Here is a 21703-nt window from a genome sequence, read left to right on the forward strand (position 1 = left end):
ATCTAGTGCATGGGTAGAGTTCTGGTGCCAGACAACAGTGTTCTCTTACTCATCTCTCAATATACAAATAACATCGTAAGAACATGTATATATTAATATGATAACCTGGTTAAAAGGGTTTTTTCTGGCTTTTTGGTTAACAATGTAGGCACTGCTTTGAAGTACAGTTAGAAATAACGTAAGTTATGTATATATATATATTTATAAAATAAAAAAGTCCATTAAAGCTTCACCACATGCAGAGCAGGAAAAGGGCGTTCAAGTTCATGGATTTAGGGTGGCTATTGCAGTTCCTATACAAGGCTGGGCAAGAGGGTTGGCAATGTTTTGAACCCTCTGCTGAATTCCAGGCTGCAGTTTTGACTTCCGTTTAACAGTGCATTTGCCAATTCTGCTGGGTCAATAGGCCTGTCTTGGGGCCTATTGGTATACCTTCGGCCATAGCTGGTGGAGGAGTATGAGGCGGAGGAGAAGCTCATGGAGAAGTTGGAGTTTCCTGTGCCATCGACGCTTCCTCTCCTTGAACCTGATCTGGACCCAGTTCTGGAACCTGATCGGGAGCCCGAAGCTGAGCCTGAGCCGCTGACATTGTATGGGCTGTAGTAACCTTTACTGGATTGTGATGATGCTTCAAGAAGTCTCAAGCCGGTGCCATCTTCTACCATGCTCTTCTCCATGGCTTCTTTGTAGGATATCTTTAGTTTGGTTTTTGGACAGGTCAGATACTTAGAGTAAGTGTTGACATCTCGCAATTTTTGGGCTGTGCGTGAGTCAATGGTACCTTTATGGAGGGCGTCATCTAGATTGACGCGTCCTGCAACTTCGGGTTCTATAAGACCGCCAGTGAGATACTGCACTTCCAGAAAGCGTTGTCCAGCTTCATAGTACAGCCAGCCCTTTTTCAAAGCTTGGGCTGCTGACATTTTTGTCTTTGTTCTTGGATCTTCAAAACCATTAAATGCTTTCTGAGCCAGGTTAATTCTGTCTACCATGATCTTGTCCACTAGGCCTTTGTTGACAGCATCAGCAACTGAAAACTTCTCTCCTGTAATTGAATCAATGATACCTCCTGTACATGCCTGAGCTTCCAGCAGTCTCTGACCAGTTATGTTGTCTACAAGATTACGGTGCATGGCTTCAGTGATTGATACTTTCTCTAATGTGTCTGTGTCCACTATCCCTGCAATAGGGCCGGTCTCTTCAGTGGGGTCATTCCAAGATGTTAGCTGAGCCCTTCCAGCAGGACTAGCCGGTATAGATGATGAAGAACCTACGGAGGAGGATCTTGATCGGAACCCACCTGCGTTGCCTGAAAGCATGTCAGCAAATTCTGTGATGGACAAGGACCCAGAGCGATATTGGTCCAAGGAAGTCTGATCAATTAGTCCTTTGAAAATGGCATCATCAATGTCATATTGTCGCCCCGATCGTCTGTCTGTAATCATGGATTTTACTACGCCATCTGATGAGGAGATTGTGACCTCTTCCCACTCGCATTCCTGTTCAGATAGCTCTATGTATGTCTGGTGATCAATAAGACCCTTACGATAAGCTTCATATACAGACATTTCTTTACCGGTTTCTGGATCAACAATGACAACTCTTCGCTTACGAACTGAAGACTTGGATGAAGTCTTTCTTTCTCTTTTCTTTTCTTTTAGTGGCAAGAGACAAAGGCCAGTGTCTGGGTCAGTCATGCATCTTTCCATTAGTTGAAGGTAGGTTAGATTTTCCTCTGTGTTGGGATCAAAGAATCCCTTAGTGTCATCACTTGGGTCTGTAAGAATCTCATTCATCTCTTCATCAAACAGACCTCTTTTGTAGGCCATCTCTACAGGCAAACGATGGCTTTCTTCTGGGTCGATAATACCCCCTGTGGCGATTTGGGCTTCCAGCAATCGAATGCCATGATCTTTTAAAATTAGTCCTTTCTTCATGGCTTGGAAAAGCGAAATAAGCTTGCCCGAATATGGATCCTTATAACCAGTCACTGCTCTCTCGGCTGATAGAAGCTTGTCTTTAAATTCTGGCCCCACTATCCCCATCCGTACAGAATCCTCGACCGCCAATTTGAGGCATTTTATTGGATCAATAACATACCCTGTGGCTGCTTGGGCTTCAAGTAACTCAAATGCTGTGCCTGGCCTGATCATGCCTTTCTTCATGGCTTGGTAGATAGAGTACCTTTCTTTTGTAGCTTCTACATAGACACCGGCAATGCAACTTGTCCCTTCCAGGAATTTTTGTAAGTTTCTTGAGACCTCCTCAATAGATGTTAGACCATCTTGCAGGCGCTGTGCCGTGACTGTATCCATGACGTTTGACCGTATCAGTTCTTCCATGCTAATCTCTTTCCTCAGACCCTTGAATGTAAGTTTCCTCTTGTCGGCAAGTGGCAGGAGGAAGAGATTGCTCTTCTCATCCCTGTGGCACCTCTTCAATAGCTGAGAATAGCTGAGTTTTTCATCAGTTGAAGGGTCCACGTAGCTCCGGACCTCGCTTGGCTCTGACAACATGTCAAAAGTATCTTTGTTGAGATAGCCACGCACAAAGGCAGTTTCATGTGGAATGTGAAATCCAAAACGAGGATCAATGATCCCTCCTGTAGATAGCTGGGCATCGAGCAGTCGCAAAGCTTGGTCAGAGGGGATTAAGTCTTTCTTCATGGCTTGGAAGATGGAAATCATTTGTTCAGTGTAAGGATCTCTGTAACCAGTGACTGCTCTTTCGGCAGAGAGAAGGCGGTCATGAATTTCGGGTCCCACTATGCCTTTCCGCACAGCTTCATCTACAGTTAACAGTTCATTCTTCACGGGATCAATAATGAAGCCAGTGGCTGCCTGAGCATCCAGTAGTATATAAGCCACATCAGTAGAGATGAAGCCTTTCTTCATGGCCTGGTAAATACTGAGCGTTACTTTGGAGCCTGGCATTTGTAGTCCTGCAACGCACCCAGTTCCATATAGGTATCTCCAGACAGACTCTATCTGAATAATTTCTTGTATAGTCTTTGTTCCTTGCTTAAGCATGTTGTAGATTTCTATGGAAATAATTTTAGACTCATACAACTCTTCTGCTGTAATGCGACGGCGCACAAAGTCGTAAGAATGTTGTTCTTGTTCCCGGATAATTTCTGTTTTCTCAATGATCTCAATGATGATGATAATCATACGCTCCTTGCTCAGTTTGCCAGCCTGGAACTCCATCATTAACCTTTCTCTTTCCTCTTTAGGGAGAAGATCTGAATGCATGAGCTCCCAAATGGTCATTGTGGAACCAGCCATGGTTCCTGCAGGAATGTCCACAGATGTCTCCTCAAACACCTTCTTTGTTTCAGTTTCAGTGTAGACCTTACTGCTTTCTGCTGCTGCAGGTTTTTCAATTTTCTTTAGAGGAAGGAGGGTTAGACCTGTTTCTGGATCCTTAATGCATCTTTCTTTTAGCTCCAAGTAAGTTAAATTCTCATGTGTGTTAGGGTCAAAGAATCCTTTGGTGTCATCAGAAGGATCAGCCAGGATCTTGTTCATGGTTTCATCAAAGTATCCACGTTTATAGGCAACTTCTACTGGGACACGGTGACTATGAACTGGGTCAATAATACCACCTGTTGCTATCTGTGCTTCCAGGAGTCGTATTCCGTGGTCTTTGAGGAGCAAACCTTTTTGCATGGCCTCGAACACAGATATGGTATTTCCAGAGTACGGATCTTTGTACCCGGTGACTGCTTTTTCTGCAGAAAGTAGCTTTTCATGTAACTCAGGGCCAACAACTCCAGCTTTCACTGCTTCGTTCACATAGAATTTTTGGTTCTTTACTGGGTCAATAATGAAACCGGTGGCAGCTTGTGCCTCAAGCAGAACAAGAGCTGTTCCAGGCATTAGCATGTTCCTCTTCATGGCTTGGTAAATGTTCATTTTTAGATTGTTCTCCTCCACGAAAACTCCAGCTATGCAGTCACTTCCCTGGAGATACCTCTTGACTGACTCTGTTTCTGATATTTCTTTCACTGACTTTTTACCGTCTTTCAGCTGCTCAAACTGGACTTGGTTTATGATGTTCGCCTCCAGTAGCTCATTGGCAGGAACTGGGGCTCGGAGACCGGTGAACGTAAGACGCTGCTGTTTTTTGCTCTCTGTTTCTTCCACAATGGTAATCATGATTTTTATGATTTTTTCTATTGTAACTTTGCCAGTCTTGTATTGGCGGATCAGCTCCCTCCTTTGCTCTTCGGTGAAGTATTCAGAATGAATCAACTCCCATATAGTTATAGTCCTTCCTTTAAAGCTGCCAACAGGCACTTCAATGGTTGTCTTGTCAAAGGCCTCTTTGGCTTGAGAGTCACTGTAGAGCTCTTCTAACTGGGCCTGTATGGCTTGATCAGAGAGAGGCAACAGCAAGTGACCTGTTTTCTTGTCTACTTTGCACTTTTTCTGTAGTTGTGCGTAAGAGAGATTTTCCTGACTGTTGGGATCGTAGAAGCCTGTGTTCTCATCGACTGGCTCAGAAAGGAGTTTGGCTGTCTCCTCGTCTAGGTGACCTCGCTTATAAGCAATTTCAAGTGGGAGACGATGGCTATTTACTGGGTCAATTATGCCGCCAGTGGCCAGCTGTGCATCTAAGAGTCGAATTCCACTATCCTTTGGTATAAGTCCCTTCTTTAGAGCCTGGAACAGTGACAGAGTCTGCCCAGTATAAGGATCCTTGTAGCCAGTAACAGCCTTTTCTGCAGAGAGCAACTTTTCATGGTACTCTGGGCCGACAGTCCCAGCTTTAACAGCGTCGTCTACTGGTAGAAGCTCATTATTAACAGGATCGATAATGAAGCCTGTACCAGCTTGTGCTTCCAGCAGACTGAGGGCTGTGGCCGGCTTCAGTAGGTTCTTCCTTATTGCATCAAACAAGGTTTGTTTTTCACCAGTTTTTTCCACTTGGACTCCAGCGATGGCTGTGCTTCCAGTCAAATACTTTTTGATGGACTCTACCTCGGACAGATCTTTCACAGACTTCTTGCCTTGATGGAGCTGGTTGAAAAGATCATTGTCTATGATTTTACTCTCCACTAGTTCTGCTGCTGGAACAGGATTTCTCAGACCATCGAAGCACATCTGCTTCTTCTTTTCATTTTCTTCCACCACTGTAATAATAATCTTTATTATTTTTTCCACTGTGATTTTCCCAGTCTTATACTGCCGTAACAGATCCCGCCTTTGCTCTTCTGTGAAGTATTCAGAGTTAATGATCTCCCAGATGGTGACCGTTTTCCCTTGGAATCTGCCAAATGGTACAGAAACAGTGGCTTTCTTGAAGATATCCTTGGCTTCCGAATCTGTGTAGACCACATCTCCCTTTCCAGCTTTGCTGGTTAGAGGCAGCAGACAGAGCTTTGTTTCGGGGTCTACCACACACCTCTCCATGAGTTGCAGGTACGTAAGATTCTCTTGTGTGTTTGGGTCAAAGAAGCCTTTGGTGTCATCTGTGGGGTCAGATAAGATCTTGCTCATTTCTTCATCAAAGTAGCCACGTTGGTAGGCAACATCCAGGGGCAGGCGATGACTATTGACTGGATCGACAATGCCACCAGTGGCAATCTGGGCTTCCAGCAGTCGAATGCCGTGATCCTTCACAATGAGGTCCTTGTTCATGGCTTGGAAGAGTGATATTTTCTCTCCAGTGTAGGGATCTTTGTATCCAGTGATTGCCCTCTCGGCAGACAACATTTTGTTGTGTACTTCAGGGCCGATTACGTTTTCTTTCACTGCTTCGCTTACACTCAGTTTCTTGTTTCTCACTGGATCAATGATGAAGCCAGAAGCAGCCTGAGCCTCTAGCAGAATGAGTGCTGTGCCCGGTGTGATCAGCTTCTTCTTCATAGCATCGTAGATGCTCATTTTCTCGTTGCTTGGTTTTAGCAGTAGCCCAGCGATGCTGCTCTTGCCCTGCAGGTATTTCCTGACCTCTTCACGCTGGGAGAGATCACCTACAGACACTTGCCCATTAGACAATTTATCCAGCATCTCTTTGGTCAATATTCCAGCCTCATAGAGTTTGGTTGGAGAGACCTTCTGTCTTAAGCCATCAAACGCATTCTCTTGATCCCCATTTTGGGCTGAAGCATCAACGGAGTCGCTGCCATTTGGCATAGCCCTGGTCTGTGTAATAATTGTTTCTTTGTGTATAACGATCTCCCTCGTTTTCTCTAATGCAATCCTATGTTCTTGCTCCAGTTGCTCCAATCTCTCCCTGAGTTTTCGGTTCTCTTCCTCCAGCAGATTCTCCTGTTCTCGCCGCCTTTTATCCAACTGCTGCAGCTCTTCTTGTTTCTGTCTGACCTTGTCCTCCGCGTCCAGCTGCTTCCTGACAGCATCATCCATGCTCATCTGCAGGAGCTTTTTCTCCTCCTCCAGTTGGCCAAGCTGACGTTCTTTTTCAGATTTCAACTTTTTGGCTTTGTCGACCTCAGTCTCAAACAGCTTCTCCAGCTTGGCCTTTTCCTCCTCTATGTACTTCTCCTTATGAATCAGGATTTGCTTCTCAGACAAGAATGAGGACTGAAGCGTTTGGGTTTCCTGTCGTAGCTGTTCTTGTTGGGCCATCTCCATCTGTAAGATACAGGGCAAGTTAATGGGATCATCTAATAGCACAACCTAAGGTGACTAGTTTCTAAGAAAATAGCTTATGGCTCTTATAATAAAACACAAGGCAAACAACATTGTACCCAGTCCAAAATTCTTATACAGTCAACAGGCCTCTATGGTACATTATGTTTCTATCCACATAACTTGTTAGGACCCATCGCCATTAATGGTAATATCCAGCATTGAGCATGTGGCACACAGACACTGTACAGCTTCCAGCCCACATGGTGGCAGAATGATGGGCCTCCATACACCATCTCCAAGCAGCTCTTATGCCCCTGTAATGTGATATAACATGCCAGTGCAGCAGAGATGGTCTAATATATGGTCTATTGAACAGTCCGTGCAGGGAGCGGAGCAGTTACAGTGTCTGTGAGCAAATGAAAGGGAGGAGGTTGGCGATTTGTAACTTATAGGAGGTACCCATGTAAGGAGCCAGAGGAAATCGATCTCTATTATGTCAGCTAGGGTGGCTGCACAAATAGGAGAAAGTTTCTCAGTAACTTCTGCACTGAGGTCACGTACAATGATGTGTACATGGAAAGACCCAAGAAACACAAAATATAATAGTGGATGTCCAAACCAAAACATGATGGGCTTAACTTGGTGCCTTAGTAAGGAAAACTGAAAATATCAGAGTTTCTTCTACACTTGCTGCTCTGACCCGATTCAAACATAAATTAGGGCTAATTGATAGGAATGATACAGTAATAGAAATTAGGTTAAATACCTCTTCAGATTTTTTCTGCAGCAGCTCTGCCTCCTTCTTCAGTTTCTCTTTTTCCTTCTCCAGGTCAGCGATGGCTTTCTTCAGATCTTCAGCCTCTTTGTCACTCTGCTGCCTTTGTATCTCTAGAGTATGAACCACAGTCATCTTCTCCTTGGTGCTCAGTTCTGTTTGGTGCAATTTCTCACTGATTTCTTCTGCACGTTTCTTAAACTTCTTGGCATCCTCTTCTGCTTTGGCCTGGGCTTTGCTCATTTCCACCACTTGCAGTTTGAGGCGTTCAGCTTCAGAACTTATGTCAAGCTGACGACGCCTCTCAGTCTCCAGGATCTTTTGGAAGCCCTCAGTCTCCTCGGCCAGCTGTTGCTGCATCTGCTCTTTATCTTCCTGCAGCTTCTTGGCCTGCTCCATGGCAAGCTGCTTCTGTTTCTGCAGCAATTCTGCTTCGGCTTTCAGGCGGGTGGCTTCTTGCACAGCCTGCATCTTTTCCTTCAGTATCTTCTCAGCTAATGCTCGCTGCTCGTTCAGGTCGTCCTCTGCAATCTTCCGTAAACGGGCAGCCTCCTGGGCCTCAATACTCAAACGGGCGGCCTCCTCGGCTACTTGCTTCATCTTCTCAGCTTCCTCGACCAGAAACTTTTGTGTGCTGTCTTTGTCTTTCAGTATGAGTATCTTGTTTTCCTCTTCGATCCGTATCTTCAGTTTAATCAGCTCTTCCATTTGTATCTTCACTTTGAACAACTCATCCTCCACAAGCTTTTTCTGCCTCAGTGACTCTGTCACTTCTTCTTTCAGACGTCCCAGCTCCTCATCTAAAATGGTCTTCTGGTGGTCAGTCTCCTCGAGCTGCAGCTTGACTTTTGTGAGTTCGCCCTCTACTTGATCCTTCTGCCGGAGGGTTTTTTCTGCAAACTTCTTATGTTTCTCCATTTCAGCATCGGCCAGATGCTTTTGTTTGAGGGCCGCCTGCTCTGCCTGAGCCCTCTTAGCAGCTTCCAGTTCAGCTTCTTTACGGAGATGTTCTGCGTCTTCTTGTGCTTGGGCCTTAGCCTGCGCCTCTTCCTCTGCCTTTAGTTTTAGGCGTTCGGCTTCTTCAGCCTGCTGACGTGAAAGAACGGCTTCATGTTCAGCCTTTGCTCTTGCTCTCTCAGCTTCCTCGGCTGCACGTTTAGCCTTTTCAGCTTCTTCTTTGAGCTTATCAAAGATACTCTGCTCCTGCATTCTGGTTTGCATTAATTCCTGCTCTTTTTGTTGTACAGCAGCAAAATAAGCTTTTTCCTCTGCTTGGATTTTATTCCTGGAGGCTTCTTGAGCTAACTGAATTTGCTTTTCAGCCTCCTTCTCTGCCAGCTCTTTCTGCTTTTTGGCTTCTTCAGCCTTAGCCTTCAGCCTCTCGACTTCTTCTAAGGCTAGTTTCCTCTGCCTTGCTGCCTCCTGCTCTGCAGCAATAATCTTCTTTACCTTCTCCTCTGCCTCTTTCCGTTTTGCCTCCTCCTCCAGAGCCAGTTGTCTTTGTTTCTCTGCTTCTTGCTCAGCTTTTAGTTTGCTCTCCTGGGTTTCTTCTGCAATGTTCTTTAGCTTCTGAAGCTCTAGCTCCAGGTCAGACTTGCCAGAGGAGGCTTTCTCAAAGTTTATTTTCAGAATTCGGATCTCTTCTTCTATAATTCTTCTGTGCTTCACGGTCTCATCCACAATATGCTTCTGCCTTTCTAGCTCATTCTCTGAGGACTGTTTAAGTAGTAGGATCTTTTCTTCAATATCTTGTTTGTGTTGAGTGGCTTGGTCTTCCAGCAGCTTTCTCTGATACGCCTCATCTTCTGCCAATCTCCTCAGCCGCTCGTTCTCAGCCTCCTTCTCCTTCAGGGCAATCTCAGCCTCGGTCTTTAGTCGTGTTGCCTCATTGATAGCAGCAAGTTTTTCTTTCAAGATCCTCTCTGCTTCAGCTCTCTGTCTTGTGACTTCCTCTTCAGCTAGTTGCCTTTGTCTCTTGGCCTCTTCCGAGAGGGCACGCAGCCTGGCAGCTTCTTCCGCAAGTTCACGCAGCTTGCCAGCCTCTGCTTCCAACATCTGCTTAGACTTCTCACTGGTGGAGCGAGACTCCTCTTCTGCTTTAGATTTAGCTTGCAAAAGGATCTCCATTTCAGCACGAACCTTGGTCAGCTCTTCCTCAAGTCCCTTTCTTCTCTGGATCGCCTCGTTCACTTCATTCTTTAGGCGGTAAAGATCCTCCTCAAGGACAAAGCGTTGTTGTTCACCACTTTCCACTTCTGCTTTTAATCGGATAAGCTCTTGTTCAGCAGAAAGCTTGTGGACTGCAGTGTCATCGGCCAACTTTCTCTGTTTCTCAAGCTCTTCTTCTGCTAGTTCCTTCTGGCGCAGAGCGGATTCCTCAGCTTTGGCTCTCTTGCGGGCTTCTCTTTCTGCATCCTCTTTCTGTTTCTCAGCCTCCTCTTGTGCAAGGGCTTTCTTATGAGCGATTTCTTCTGCTTGGAGCCTTAACCTCAGAGCCTCGTTGGCTTTCTGCCTCCATTTCTCAAGCTCTTTCTCAGCTTCTTCCCTGGCATTTTCAGCATCTAATTGCTGCTTTTTCAGACGCTCAGCCTCCTCCTGAAGGTGGGTGACTGTGATATGCTCTTGTTTTAAGGATATCTCTAGTTGTGTGGTCTTCTCCAGGAATGACATACGTTTGCTCTGCAGCTCTGCTTCAGCACTTTGTTGAGCCATGTTGTGAGCTTGTTTGATTTGTCGCTCTTTTTCGAGTTCTGCCTGCTTCATTCTCCTCTCTGCCTCCTCGGCTTGAAGTCTTGACTTTTCCAGGTCTTCCAAAGCCTTTTGTTTTTCCTTGGCCGCTTCTTTCTCTGCTTGAATCTTACGCTGAAGCTCTTCCTCAGCCTCGCGTTTCTTTTGTGCCTCATCCTTCACCTGTTTCCGCAAGCGATCGGCCTCTTCTTGCGCTAGTCTCTTCTGCCTTTCTGCTTCTTCAGCCCGGGCTCTTAGTGCCTTCAGTTCATCTTCAGCACCTGACTTTTGTTTCTGGCTGGTTTCTAACTGCAGACGGATGATCCGGATCTCCTCTTCCACTTTTTTGCGGTTGTACTCTGCCTCTTCAATCAGTTTCGCCTTGGCATTAATCTCTGCCTCAGAGTTGTGTTTCATCTGCTGCAGCTCTTGCTGGATTGTCTTCTTCTGCTGCTCAGCATCAACAGCAACAACCTCCCTTCTGGTCACCTCTTCATGCATGTTCCTTCTCAGTTCCAAGGCCTCTTTTTCGGCCAGAGCTTTTGCTTGCGCATGGGCCTCAGCTAACTGCCTTTGTTTCTCAAGCTGGGCCTCTACTTCTGCCAGCTTCTTCCGCTCTTCTTCTTTAAGCTTCTTGGTCGCTCTCTGAAGGAGGGTGGGGTGGGAACAGAGGGAGGACGGGTGAGGGCAGGTAAAAAGGGGTGGAGATGGACAATGGAGACAAAAAGAAAAAGAAAAAAGAAAAATGAAACAGATGGAAAAAATAATTATATGCAATATGGACAAAAATCAGTGAAAACAACAATGACTCAACACAAAGGGATGGGAGGATGTATGTATAATGACACATGCACCTGACACCTTGTAGGCAAAAAAATAAAATAAAGTTTTAGAAATACTGGTCAGAATGCACTCCGATCACCGCCTCCATATTCACTTCATATAACCTCCCTGTGTTCCGTGTCCTCTCACCAAGAGTGTGCTTTATATCAGGAAAGTATCTTGGGTGTTATCGAGATAACAGCATTGATAAGAAGTGTAACACTATCCCAAAGTAGCTGTACAGTAAATGTCACTGTGTGTCACTGGGCATGTATCGTGCCACTCGGGTGATCACTGGGCATGTATCGTGCCACTCGGGTGGTCACTGGGCATGTATCGTGCCACTCGGGTGGTCACTGGGCATGTATCGTGCCACTCGGGTGGTCACTGGGCATGTATCGTGCCACTCGGGTGGTCACTGGGCATGTATCGTGCCACTCGGGTGGTCACTGGGCATGTATCGTGCCACTCGGGTGGTCACTGGGCATGTATCGTGCCACTCGGGTGGTCACTGGGCATGTATCGTGCCACTCGGGTGGTCACTGGGCATGTATTGTGCCACTCGGGTGATCACTGGGCATGTATCGTGCCACTCGGGTGATCACTGGGCATGTATCGTGCCACTCGGGTGGTCACTGGGCATGTATCGTGCCACTCGGGTGATCACTGGGCATGTATCGTGCCACTCGGGTGATCACTGGGCATGTATCGTGCCACTCGGGTGGTCACTGGGTCTACATTGCGGCACTCGGGTGATCACTGGGTCTGCATTGCGGCACTCGGGTGGTCACTGGGCATGTATCCTGCCACTCGGGTGATCACTGGGCATGTATCGTACCACTCGGGTGATCACTGGGTCTACATTGCGGCACTCGGAGGAACACTAGGTCTGCATTGCGGCACTCGGGTGGTCACTGGGTCTACATTGCGGCACTCGGAGGAACACTAGGTCTGCATTGTGGCACTCGGGTGGTCACTGGGTCTACATTGCGGCACTCGGAGGAACACTAGGTCTGCATCATGGTACTCGGAGGAACACTAGGTCTGCATTGTGGCACTCGGGTGGTCACTGGGCATGTATCGTGCCACTCGGGTGATTACTGGGCATGTATCGTGCCACTCGGGTGATCACTGGGCATGTATCGTGCCACTCGGGTGATCACTGGGCATGTATCGTGCCACTCGGGTGATCACTGGGCATGTATCGTGCCACTCGGGTGATCACTGGGTCTACATTGTGGCACTCGGGTGGTCACTGGGTCTACATTGCGGCACTCGGGTGGTCACTGGGTCTACATTGCGGCACTCGGGTGGTCACTGAGTCTACATTGTGGCACTCGGGTGGTCACTGGGTCTACATTGCGGCACTCGGGTGGTCACTGGGTCTACATTGCGGCACTCGGGTGGTCACTGGGTCTACATTGCGGCACTCGGGTGGTCACTGGGTCTACATTGTGGCACTCGGGTGGTCACTGGGTCTACATTGCGGCACTCGGGTGGTCACTGGGTCTACATTGCGGCACTCGGGTGGTCACTGGGTCTACATTGTGGCACTCGGGTGGTCACTGGGTCTACATTGCGGCACTCGGGTGGTCACTGGGTCTACATTGCGGCACTCGGGTGATCACTGGGTCTGCATCATGGTACTCGGAGGAACACTAGGTCTGCATTGTGGCACTCGGGTGGTCACTGGGCATGTATCGTGCCACTCGGGTGATCACTGGGCATGTATCGTGCCACTCGGGTGATCACTGGGCATGTATCGTGCCACTCGGGTGATCACTGGGCATGTATCGTGCCACTCGGGTGATCACTGGGTCTGCATTGCGGCACTCGGGTGGTCACTGAGTCTACATTGTGGCACTCGGGTGGTCACTGGGTCTACATTGCGGCACTCGGGTGGTCACTGGGTCTACATTGTGGCACTCGGGTGGTCACTGGGTCTACATTGCGGCACTCGGGTGGTCACTGGGTCTACATTGCGGCACTCGGGTGGTCACTGGGTCTACATTGCGGCACTCGGGTGGTCACTGGGTCTACATTGCGGCACTCGGGTGGTCAGTGGGTCTACATTGCGGCACTCGGAGGAACACTAGGTCTGCATTGCGGCACTCGGGTGGTCACTGGGCATGTATCGTGCCACTCGGGTGATCACTGGGTCTGCATCATGGTACTCGGGTGATCACTGGGTCTACATTGTGGCACTCGGGTGGTCACTGGGTCTACATTGCGGCACTCGGGTGGTCACTGGGCCTACATTGTGGCACTCGGGTGGTCACTGGGTCTACATTGCGGCACTCGGGTGGTCACTGGGTCTACATTGCGGCACTCGGGTGGTCACTGGGTCTGCATCATGGTACTCGGAGGAACACTAGGTCTGCATTGTGGCACTCGGGTGATCACTGGGTCTACATTGCGGCACTCGGGTGGTCACTGGGCATGTATCGTGCCACTCGGGTGATCACTGGGTCTGCATCATGGTACTCGGGTGATCACTGGGTCTACATTGCGGCACTCGGGTGGTCACTGGGCCTACATTGTGGCACTCGGGTGGTCACTGGGTCTACATTGCAGCACTCGGGTGGTCACTGGGTCTACATTGCGGCACTCGGGTGGTCACTGGGTCTACATTGCGGCACTCGGGTGGTCACTGGGTCTACATTGCGGCACTCGGGTGGTCACTGGGTCTACATTGCGGCACTCGGGTGGTCACTGGGTCTACATTGCGGCACTCGGGTGGTCACTGGGTCTACATTGCGGCACTCGGGTGGTCACTGGGTCTACATTGCGGCACTCGGGTGGTCACTGGGTCTACATTGCGGCACTCGGGTAAACACTGGGCATGTATCTCGGGTGATCACTAAGCATGTACAGTGGCACTGGTGATTATGGTGTCTGCATCGCAGCACTCATGTGATTACTGGGCATATATAGCGGCACTCGGGTGATGACTGGGTCTGCATCGCGGCACTGGGGTGATCAGTGGGTCGGCATTGCTGCACTCTTGTGATCACTGGGCATGTGTCGCGGCACCCGGGTGATTACCGGGTCTGCATTGCGGCACTCGGGTGATCACTGGGTCTGCATTGAGGCACTTGGGTGATTACTGGGTCTGCATCGCGGCACTCGGGTGATCACTGGGTCTGCATTGCGGCACTCTGGTGATTACCGGGTCTGCATTGCGGCACTCGGGTGATTACCGGGTCTGCATCGCGGCACTCGGGTGATTACCGGGTCTGCACTGAGGCACTAGGGTGATTACCGGGTCTGCATTGCGGCACTCGGGTGATCACTGGGTCTGCATTGAGGCACTTGGGTGATTACTGGGTTTGCATCGCGGCACTCAGGTGATTACTGGGTCTGCATCGCGGCACTCAGGTGATTACTGGGTCTGCATCGCGGCACTCTGGTGATTACTGGGTCTGCATCGCGGCACTCTGGTGATTACTGCGGCTGTGTCGCGGCACTCTGGTGATTACTGCGGCTGCGTCGCGGCACTCTGGTGATTACTGCGGCTGCGTCGCGGCACTCTGGTGATTACTGCGGCTGCGTCGCGGCACTCTGGTGATTACTGCGGCTGCGTTGCGGCACTCTGGTGATTACTGCGGCTGTGTTGCGGCACTCTGGTGATTACTGTGGCTGTGTTGCGGCACTCTGGTGATTACTGCGGCTGCGTCGCGGCACTCTGGTGATTACTGCGGCTGCGTCGCGGCACTCTGGTGATTACTGTGGCTGCGTCGCGGCACTCTGGTGATTACTGTGGCTGTGTTGCGGCACTCTGGTGATTACTGCGGCTGCGTTGCAGCACTCTGGTGATTACTGCGGCTGTGTTGCGGCACTCTGGTGATTACTGCGGCTGCGTTGCGGCACTCTGGTGATTACTGCGGCTGCGTTGCGGCACTCTGGTGATTACTGCGGCTGTGTTGCGGCACTCTGGTGATTACTGTGGCTGCGTCGCGGCACTCTGGTGATTACTGTGGCTGTGTTGCGGCACTCTGGTGATTACTGTGGCTGTGTCGCGGCACTCTGGTGATTACTGTGGCTGTGTCGCGGCACTCTGGTGATTACTGTGGCTGTGTTGCGGCACTCTGGTGATTACTGTGGCTGTGTCGCGGCACTCTGGTGATTACTGTGGCTGTGTCGCGGCACTCTGGTGATTACTGCGGCTGCATTGCGGCACTCTGGTGATTACTGCGGCTGCATTGCGGCACTCTGGTGATTACTGTGGCTTTGTTGCGGCACTCTGGTGATTACTGTGGCTGTGTCGCGGCACTCTGGTGATTACTGCGGCTGCGTTGCGGCACTCTGGTGATTACTGCGGCTCTCTGGTGATTACTGTGGCTGTGTTTTGGGGCACTCTGGTGATTACTGTGGCTGTGTTGCGGCACTCTGGTGATTACTGCGGCTGCATTGCGGCACTCTGGTGATTACTGCGGCTGTGTTGTGGCACTCGGGTGATTACTGTGGCTGTGTCGCGGCACTCTGGTGATTACTGCACTCTGGTGATTACTGCGGCTGTGTTGCGGCACTCTGGTGATTACTGCGGCTGCATTGCGGCACTCTGGTGATTACTGTGGCTGTGTTGCGGCACTCTGGTGATTACTGCGGCTGTGTTGCGGCACTCTGGTGATTACTGTGGCTGTGTCGCGGCACTCTGGTGATTACTGTGGCTGTGTTGCGGCACTCTGGTGATTACTGCGGCTGCATTGCGGCACTCTGGTGATTACTGCGGCTGCATTGCGGCACTCTGGTGATTACTGCGGCTGCATTGCGGCACTCTGGTGATTACTGTGGCTGTGTTGCGGCACTCTGGTGATTACTGCGGCTGCATTGCGGCACTCTGGTGATTACTGCGGCTGCATTGCGGCACTCTGGTGATTACTGCGGCTGCATTGCGGCACTCTGGTGATTACTGCGGCTGTGTTGCGGCACTCTGGTGATTACTGCGGCTGCGTTGCGGCACTCTGGTGATTACTGTGGCTGTGTCGCGGCACTCTGGTGATTACTGTGGCTGTGTTGCGGCACTCTGGTGATTACTGTGGCTGTGTCGCGGCACTCTGGTGATTACTGTGGCTGTGTTGCGGCACTCTGGTGATTACTGCGGCTGTGTTGCGGCACTCTGGTGATTACTGCGGCTGCATTGCGGCACTCTGGTGATTACTGCGGCTGTGTTGCGGCACTCTGGTGATTACTGCGGCTGCGTTGCGGCACTCTGGTGATTACTGTGGCTGTGTCGCGGCACTCTGGTGATTACTGCGGCTGTGTTGCGGCACTCTGGTGATTACTGTGGCTGCGTTGCGGCACTCTGGTGATTACTGTGGCTGCGTTGCGGCACTCTGGTGATTACTGTGGCTGCGTTGCGGCACTCTGGTGATTACTGTGGCTGTGTCGCGGCACTCTGGTGATTACTGTGGCTGCGTTGCGGCACTCTGGTGATTACTGTGGCTGCGTTGCGGCACTCTGGTGATTACTGCGGCTGCATTGCGGCACTCTGGTGATTACTGTGGCTGTGTTGCGGCACTCTGGTGATTACTGTGGCTGTGTCGCGGCACTCTGGTGATTACTGTGGCTGTGTCGCGGCACTCTGGTGATTACTGCGGCTGCATTGCAGCACTCTGGTGATTACTGTGGCTGTGTTGCGGCACTCTGGTGATTACTGTGGCTGTGTCGCGGCACTCTGGTGATTACTGTGGCTGTGTTTTGGGGCACTCTGGTGTTTGTTGTGTCTCCATCTTGGCACTAGAAAGCTTAGTGGTGATATCCCCGCTGCAGTCACTCAGCCTGGATCTGCCTACCTCGACTATAGACATCCCAGATAATCAGTCATAATACAGCGTCTTTTGTATGCACAAACATTGATAGCACAGTGTAAGCAGCTGTAGCTTCAACATATGCATTTACTGCAAAGTTTACTTGTGGACTTTTGATCCAAATGGGCAACGCTACATTGATAAGAACTAGAGTTTTGTAATAAATATGTTTAATAAAACACAGAAAAATAATATGCACTCTATATAATGAAAATAGCGCAGAGGAAACGCCCTACTGATCCTCTGTAACCGGTACTGGTTTCCATATGGTAGAGACACGATGGAGGGGCGGCCGAAGTCACTGCAGCACCGTAATAATAAAATCACATATAAATGTTCCTCTACTGACCACTCTGTCGAGGTCACGCTCTCTATGTAATCATCACTGTACAACAGACACATACACGCACATACACACACATACATACAGGCACACACACACACACACACACACACACACACACACACACACACACACACACACATATACAGGCACTGTGTCTGATGATAGAGGCCTGTCATTTACTTTCAATATCCACAGCAGCAATTACCTCTCTGTCACTAGCCGCACACTATGGAGCAGTGCTGTGTCTGTGTATAGTGGTTATCAGAATGGGGCTCTGCACATCTTATACAGGTGACCAGAATGGGGCTCTGCACATCTTATACAGCTGACCGGAATGGGGCTCTGCACATCTTATACAGGTGACCAGAATGGGGCTCTGCACATCTTATACAGGTGACCGGAATGGGGCTCTGCACATCTTATACAGGTGACCAGAATGGGGCTCTGCACATCTTATACAGGTGACCGGAATGGGGCTCTGCACATCTTATACAGGTGACCAGAATGGGGCTCTGCACATCTTATACAGCTGACCAGAATGGGGCTCTGCACATCTTATACAGGTGACCGGAATGGGGCTCTGCACATCTTATACAGGTGACCAGAATGGGGCTCTGCACATCTTATACAGGTGACCAGAATGGGGCTCTGCACATCTTATACAGGTGACCGGAATGGGGCTCTGCACATCTTATACAGGTGACCAGAATGGGGCTCTGCACATCTTATACAGGTGACCGGAATGGGGCTCTGCACATCTTATACAGGTGACCGGAATGGGGCTCTGCACATCTTATACAGGTGACCGGAATGGGGCTCTGCACATCTTATACAGGTGACCGGAATGGGGCTCTGCACATCTTATACAGGTGACCGGAATGGGGCTCTGCACATCTTATACAGGTGACCGGATTGGGGCTCTGCACATTGATAGTCGCCGCCTACAGGGGAGGGTATTTTCGCTGTGTAAGTGTGAGATCGCATGTGTAGCAGAGCTGTACAAACAGATCTTGTGCAGTCTCTGCGCAGCCCAAGACTTACTCAGCCGCTGCCATCACTTCAGCCTGTCCAGTCCCAGAATTGACGTCAGACACCCGCCCTGCAAACGCCTGGACACGCCTGCGTTTTTCCAACCACTCCCAGAAAACGGTCAGTTGCCACCCACAAACGCCCTCTTCCTGTCACTCTCCTTGCGAACTCCCATGAGAATGGATCCTTCACACAAAACCATCGCTGAGCGGCGATCCGCTTTGTACCTGTCCAACGCATCTGAGCATTGCAGTGCATGTGCAGTATAGACCTGATCGCCCGCTTGTACGAAAACGCAGCCTAGCAATCAAGTCTGAATTACCCCCCCAATGGCCGGTAGAATATTATTTGCATTGTATATTGGTAGCACATGGCTGACTTGATTATTGCTCACAATTGACATTTTGTTTTAGTAAGTTCTGCAGCTTGTAAGACTATTGTGACACACTGGCAGAGCCACACTGGTATATTCCCCTCACAGCGGGATGCGGGGACAGTAACACACTAAGGTCACACATTGGCAGAGCCACACTGGTATATTCCCCTCACAGCAGGATGCGGGCACTGTAACACACTACGGTCACACACTGGTATATTACCCTCACAGCAGGATGCGGGCACTGTAACACACTACGGTCACACACTGGTATATTACCCTCACAGCGGGATGCGGGCACTGTAACACACTATGGTCACACACTGGTATATTCCCCTCACAGTGGGATGCGGGCACTGTAACACACTACGGTCACACACTGGTATATTCCCCTCACAGTGGGATGCGGGCACTGTAACACACTACGGTCACACACTGGTATATTACCCTCACAGCAGGATGCGGGCACTGTAACACACTACGGTCACACACTGGTATATTCCCCTCACAGCAGGATGCGGGCACTGTAACACACTACGGTCACACACTGGTATATTACCCTCACAGCGGGATGCGGGCACTGTAACACACTACGGTCACACACTGGTATATTCCCCTCACAGTGGGATGCGGGCACTGTAACACACTACGGTCACACACTGGTATATTCCCCTCACAGCGGGATGCGGGGACAGTAACACACTAAGGTCACACATTGGCAGAGCCACACTGGTATATCCCCCTCACAGCGGGATGCGGGCACTGTAACACACTACGGTCACACACTGGTATATTCCCCTCACAGCAGGATGCGGGCACTGTAACACACTAAGGTCACACATTGGCAGAGCCACACTAGTATATTCCCCTCACAGCGGGATGCGGGGACAGTAACACACTAATGTCACACATTGGCAGAGCCACACTGGTATATTCCTCTCACAGCGGGATGCTGGGACAGTAACACACTAATGTCACACATTGGCAGAGCCACACTAGTATATTCCCCTCACAGCGGGATGCGGGGACAGTAACACACTAATGTCACACACTGGCAGAGCCACACTGGTATATTCCCCTCACAGCTGGATGCGGAGACTATAACTCACTAGTGTCACACACTGGCAGAGCCACGCTGGTAGATTCCCCTCACAGTGGGATCTGGGGACTATAACTAGTGTCACACACTGGCAGAGCCACGCTGGTAGATTCCCCTCACAGTGGGATCTGGGGACTATAACTCACTAGTGTCACACACTGGCAGAGCCACACTGGTATATTACCCTCACAGCAGGATTCAGCCACTGTAACACCCTATGGTCACACTGGCAGAGCCACACTGGTATATTCCTCTCACAGCGGGATGCTGGGACAGTAACACACTAATGTCACACACTGGCAGAGCCACACTGGTATATTACCCTCACAGCAGGATTCAGCCACTGTAACACCCTATGGTCACACTGGCAGAGCCACACTGCTATATTCCCCTTACAGCGGGATGCGGGCACTGTAACACACTACGGTCACACACTGCTATATTCCCCTTACAGCGGGATGCGGGCACTGTAACACACTATGGTCACACACTGGCAGAGCCACACTGGTATATTCCCCATACAGCAGGATGCGGGCACTGTAACACACTACGGTCACACACTGCTATATTCCCCTTACAGCGGGATGCGGGCACTGTAACACACTACGGTCACACACTGCTATATTCCCCTTACAGCAGGATGCGGGCACTGTAACACACTACGGTCACACACTGGCAGAGCCACACTGGTATATTACCCTCACAGCGGGATGCGGGCACTGTAACACACTACGGTCACACACTGGCAGAGCCACACTGGTATATTACCCTCACAGCGGGATGCGGGCACTGTAACACACTACGGTCACACACTGGCAGAGCCACACTGGTATATTACCCTCACAGCGGGATGCGGGCACTGTAACACACTACGGTCACACACTGGTATATTCCCCATACAGCGGGATGCGGGCACTGTAACACACTATGGTCACACACTGGCAGAGCCACACTGGTATATTACCCATACAGCGGGATGCGGGCACTGTAACACACTACGGTCACACACTGGCAGAGCCACACTGGTATATTCCCCATACAGCGGGATGCGGGATCTGTTAAGCAAAACTTCACAATTGGAATGCTCCAGAAATACCGCTATCCCTGCATTTGAGTCATTCCATCTCCATTAGTTGCTGGTTGGGTGGATATTAGTCAGTGCACAGTTACTGGAGGCCATAACTTGCTCCTACCTCCTCTTCCTCCAGGCGTCTGAGAGTCTCTGTGATGAATTTGATGTACTGGCTGGTCAGCGTGGTGAGTTCACTGTATTTGGTCCGGAGCTCCACATACTGCAAGAGAAGGATAGACACACAGACCTCAGGCATGAGGAGAAATACTGCCACCTACAGGCGGCATACGGACACTGCTCGCTCTGCGATGTCATCACCATTGTACGTCACTGAGCAGGATTTACAGAAAACTGAAATAATTTGAGATTGTTTACATTTATTTCGCGCAGCAATGGGACGCTCACTGGGTAATTGGGACATTGTGCATGGAACACACCGCAACATACTTGAGTTTTGCATTAGTTTTCCTGAAAGGTCCACCCAGCGCATATTTATTGTGCCTTACACTCTATTGTTGCGAAACACCTCTGTGATGGACCAGTACAAGGGAGGCGGAGGTACCCTTTAAATGTGCGCTGCTCAAAAATATTATGGCAGCTCCAAAACACTACTACTTTATAACGTGCTTGTGTTACTCCACAACTGGTGTGACTCCAGGACGCGTCATGAAAGACTCTGAGATGCCCTCACCTCCTGGATGATGTTGTCAGACGCAGACTGCACTTTGGGCTTCTTGAGAGGAGATGCTGCTGGTTCCACGTGGGCTTTATAAGTCACCAGCTGTAGTTCAAAGTCCTGGAATAGAAGGAGAGCCTTAGTATTATCCAATAATCAGTAGCAGAGTGTAGATAGAAACGTCCAGTGCAATAAACACTAGTGGGATAGAAACACGGAACCGCCTGTCTCACCTTGATGGCATCGATGTATTGCTTGGCATATTTCTGACATTCGTCCACTTTCTCCCTGTTCTTCTCACTTTCCTCCAGCAGTTTCTGGGAATCAGAAGACAAAGCCTTTAGCCTTCCCCTGTGCCCAATATTAGTACAT

General features: G+C 49.8%; 1 protein-coding gene across 1 annotated transcript in view; it reads right to left on the reverse strand.

Annotated features, from left to right (window-relative positions):
- The window catches only part of PLEC (plectin), a 647147-nt gene that overhangs the window by 387329 nt on the left and 238115 nt on the right, over nucleotides 1-21703 (reverse strand). Inside the window, exons 28-32 of the mRNA XM_063924739.1 lie at nucleotides 21565-21648; nucleotides 21347-21451; nucleotides 20777-20875; nucleotides 7366-10746; nucleotides 297-6599 (exon numbers count right to left, since the gene is read on the reverse strand). Of these exons, the coding sequence (XP_063780809.1) occupies nucleotides 297-6599; nucleotides 7366-10746; nucleotides 20777-20875; nucleotides 21347-21451; nucleotides 21565-21648 (9972 nt within the window). The remainder of the gene's footprint in view (nucleotides 1-296; nucleotides 6600-7365; nucleotides 10747-20776; nucleotides 20876-21346; nucleotides 21452-21564; nucleotides 21649-21703) is intronic.

This window comes from Pseudophryne corroboree, chromosome 5 (genome assembly GCF_028390025.1).
Source record: "Pseudophryne corroboree isolate aPseCor3 chromosome 5, aPseCor3.hap2, whole genome shotgun sequence".
Lineage (NCBI taxonomy): Eukaryota > Metazoa > Chordata > Amphibia > Anura > Myobatrachidae > Pseudophryne > Pseudophryne corroboree.